General features: G+C 50.1%; 1 protein-coding gene across 1 annotated transcript in view; it reads left to right on the forward strand.

Annotated features, from left to right (window-relative positions):
* Positions 1–233: 233 nt before the first annotated feature.
* The window catches only part of LOC119519920 (plasminogen-like), a 14,705-nt gene continuing 10,740 nt past the window's right edge, over positions 234–4,198 (forward strand). The window contains exon 1 of the mRNA XM_037817666.1: positions 234–344. Coding sequence (XP_037673594.1) covers positions 234–344 — 111 coding nt within the window. The remainder of the gene's footprint in view (positions 345–4,198) is intronic.

Here is a 4,198-nt window from a genome sequence, read left to right on the forward strand (position 1 = left end):
AAGCCCTACAAGAGGCACAGTCTGAAATACCGGCACATTAGAATAGACTGCAGTGGGGATCACTGCCTTCTCTGGAGTGGGGGGATTCAGACGGTGAGCTTTCCAGTGTGGAGGGAGGGCAAGGCAAGGTGGGGAAAAAGAAGCAACCTCTTCTCCAGGACTGGGAGGCAGCGGGTGGGCACTTCATCTCCAGCTTGCTTCTGGCCAAGCACTGAGATGAAATGCACGTCAGCATGGACAATTCTGTGACACGCTCCTGCTGTCCTGATGTCCCGATGGCCAGCGGAACCAGAGTCATGCCCATCAATACGGAAGATGGTGTGGGGGACAGCGATGATGGCCAAGTTTGTGGTGGCTAGGTTGGAGTGCCCAGCTGTTTGGTCAAAACGTGGTCTCAATGTTGCTGGGAAGGTATTCTATCCATGGGGTTAGCGTCCACCATCAGTTGTTCTTTAAGTGAAGGCGATTGCCCTCAGTGATGTGTCTGGACCTCATCCAATCAGTTGAAGTTCCTAAGAGCAGGAACTGCAGTTTGCAGAAGAAGAAGAAATTCTGCCCCAAGACACCATCAGCTGCTCCTCCATGTTTCCAGCCTGTGGGCCTCCCCTATGGATTTTAGACTCAAGGCTTCAATGTCAACTCTAAGCAGAATTTCTGACCTACTCCTGTCCTACCTATTTCAGACTCGCCAACCCACCACAATTGCATAAGCCAATTTCTTAAAATAAATCTCTTAATATAAAGATGCTTATTTCCTATTGGTTTTGTTTCTTTGGAGAACCCTGGCTGAGGCATGGGGCAGCCTGCAGGTGGGCTGGGGTTGGATCTGACACCAGGACCCCAGGAATGTCAGGCCATCTGGCTGCACAGACTCCCCCAGGCATTCTCTGAACCACACAAGAACATAACCTGGCATTCTTCATAACTGGAATTTGGGGACAATGGAGTTCTATTATTTCTTCCCTATTTTTCAGATGAGAAAAATGAGGTTTGGAGAGATTAAGCAACTAGGCCATGTCTGCACAGTTAAGAACTGATTAAGCCAAGTTCTTTCCTATGGTCACCCCTTAAAATCTCAAAAGGACCCCTCATGTCCCCCCATAACTGCCCCCCGAAGAGGATTCCAGTGCCCTCATACATGTCAGATTCAAATGTGTGTCTTGGTGTCAAAGAGATGACTAAATGTATCTTCACAGGCCCATTTCCAATTGGAAATGCTCATCCATCCATCCAGCCACCCATCAGCCCTCCCACCCTACCTACCTATCCATCCATCTAACCATCCACTCACCCATCCCTCTTTCCATCCATCCATTCCTGAATCCAACCATCCTCTCCCAAACACCTACCAATCCATCCATCCTCTCACCCCCATATATGCATCCATCCATCTATCCATCCACCCATCCATCCTCTCACCTACCCATGCATGTATCCATCCATCCATGCACCCATCCATCCATCCATCTTCCTATTCACCTACTGACACATCCATCCTCCCACCCACCCATCCATGCATCCATGCATCCACCCACCCATCCATAAATACATACACCCATCCATTCATGCATCCATCTGTCCTCCCACTCATCCACCCATCCATCCCTCCATCATCCTATCCACCCAAACATGCATGCATCCGTGTATCCATCTGCTGCTCCATCCATACACCCATTCATCCATGCACCCAACCATCCTCCCACCCACCCACCCATGCATCCTCTCACCCATGTATGCGCACACCCACCCATTCATCCATCCATCCATCCATCCAACCATCCATCCACGCATTCACCCATGCATCCAACACCTATCTATCTATACATCCACCCATGCACACATCCACCTATCCACCCTCCCATCCATCCACCCATTCATCCATCCATCTTCCCACCCATCCATCCATCTATCCATCCATGGAGAGCTCTGCATCTACAGACCCATGTACAGGATGATATAACTGCTTCATACAGCTTGCTCCTGTCCACACTGAGACCTGCACCCTCTCTCTGATCTGACACTGAGTGCCATCATGAGCACCTTGATCAAGTGGTTGATGAAGATGGTGCTGGATTTCCCACTCTCTCTAGCCTTGCCATCCCTCTCTTCACCTAGAGCAGGCTACCTTGGGACATTTGCATCGGTTCAAAAACTACATTTTGGGGGGTTCCATTGTGAATAGAATGGAATCTTGATTTTTGTTTCTTGCTCCTTTATTTCTGCTTATTTACTCCAGAACATGAACAACTCATTCTAGGGCTGGTGTTTCCCAAGAGCTGTGGGGTCTCTTTGAATTCCTATAGGGCATGACCTACTAGACACTTATAGCATCTCCCTAGGCCATTGCTGGTCATGGGGTGGTGCAGGGGGAGTCTCTGAATAGATCTGAACAGATGCTGATAGATGGTGTCAAGTGGAGGTGTCCTGGACACCTCCACATAATAGAGAATTCCGAGGGTTGCAGAGACCCTGAGTCTGTAGAGTGGACATATGGGTGTGGAGGGATATGATGTGAGGTTGGTGGGGCTGGTTCTCCTTGCTCTCTGACCATCAAACAATTGCAGAGATTGAAACCACATACCAATTATGTCTCACATCAGTTCAGCCACTCTGTAGTTAAGGGACATTTCTTGAAGCTATTGACAAAGAATTGGCTGGTAGCCTTAGTTTCAAGCTCCTTGGAGTTTTGACTCTATTTCTGGATTTCCTGGAGAAGTGGGAGGGAGAAAATGGAGGGAGGGGAGCCTGGTGCCATAACAATCCTAAAGTCATGATCGGAGAATTTTCTGAATATCACAGGTTTGAAGGCCACCATCAAGTTAGGATTTCTTGGAGGGTTGAAAGCCAGGCCACAGCGTTATGGCTGTCTGTACTTTGGTCCAGCTCTCATCATGGGCAGGGTCAGAAGAACAAGATTCAAAATCTCCCTGGCCACCCCATGCATCCTCAGAATGAACCGCAACAAGCTCCAACCAAAACCCACAACACACAAACATATGAGTTCACATTTAGAAGGAGGTCTGCAAGTGACGTATTGGGGAAATCAATATACTAATACACACCAATGCTTTGCATGTACAACAAACCCTAGAAAGAAATGTTTTCCAGATGGTTCCATAGGTCAGCCCGACAGCATGATTCAGGGGACAGACACGGACTCTGCAGCAAGATGAGCCATCACCTACAACACTGAACCCTGCAATAAAAGTCAGAGTCTCGGTCTCACACCTGTGAGGTGCAGAGGAGTGATGGCCTTGTGCACAAGGAGGCAGCCAGGCCCAGGAGTTAGGGCCCAGCTGGCTTTATTGCTTCCCAGTTAAGTGGCATCAGGCACGTTATGTGACCATATAGGGTCTTGGCCTGATTCAAAGAGTTAGTCTGTACAAAGACCTTAGAACAGTGTCCGGAATGCTGTCAGCTCTACAGACTCAGCTGTCATAAGCCCTGGCCCTCCCATGACCCTGGTCCCCATCTGAGCAGAGTGTGTGACTGTGGGGAAGCTGGGCAGGGTGGGATGCAGGCTGTACCAGGACCCTGGGCTCCCTGCAGACCCGGGGCCACGCTGGGATGGCTGCCTAGTGATTTGGGGGAAACACCACGAGATCCCAAGTGCTGACCCAAATTGGGGGCAGTTCAGAGAGAGGGCAGGTGCTGGGCTCTGGAGCCAGACTGCCGGGTTCTGATCCATCCCCACCCCACACCAGCTGTGTGAGGTGGGACAAAGCACTAAACCTCTCTGTGTATTTAACAGTAGTACCAACTCACAGGATCAGGGGAGGAGCCAGAGAGTGAAAGCTTATAAAGTTCTTAGAATAGCAGTTTGCCCACAGGAAGGACTCAATGAATAGTAGCCAGCATCGCCCTAACTTCCTAGGAGGGCAATTTTAGCAATTCAGGTTGCCCATTGGTAGAAGGAAATGATGCAAGGGGGAATCTTTGTAACAAGGTAAAAACCAGTTAGGTTTGGACAAACAGCACTGGGGGTGGGGTGGCCTGCCCCCACTCCTTCCCCCCTAGTGTCCCACCAGGGCAGGACAAGAGCCAGGAGCACTAGAGCTGACAGCCAGCCCTGCTCTGCAGCCCTCTGTCCTTGACTTTGGCCCTTCAGCCTCCAGCTCTGACAGTCTCCCATCCCCCTGAGACTGCATCAAATAGCAAGCTGGCGGCCACATTGGACTCTGCCTGGATGCACCTGAGC

This window comes from Choloepus didactylus, chromosome 24 (genome assembly GCF_015220235.1).
Source record: "Choloepus didactylus isolate mChoDid1 chromosome 24, mChoDid1.pri, whole genome shotgun sequence".
Lineage (NCBI taxonomy): Eukaryota > Metazoa > Chordata > Mammalia > Pilosa > Megalonychidae > Choloepus > Choloepus didactylus.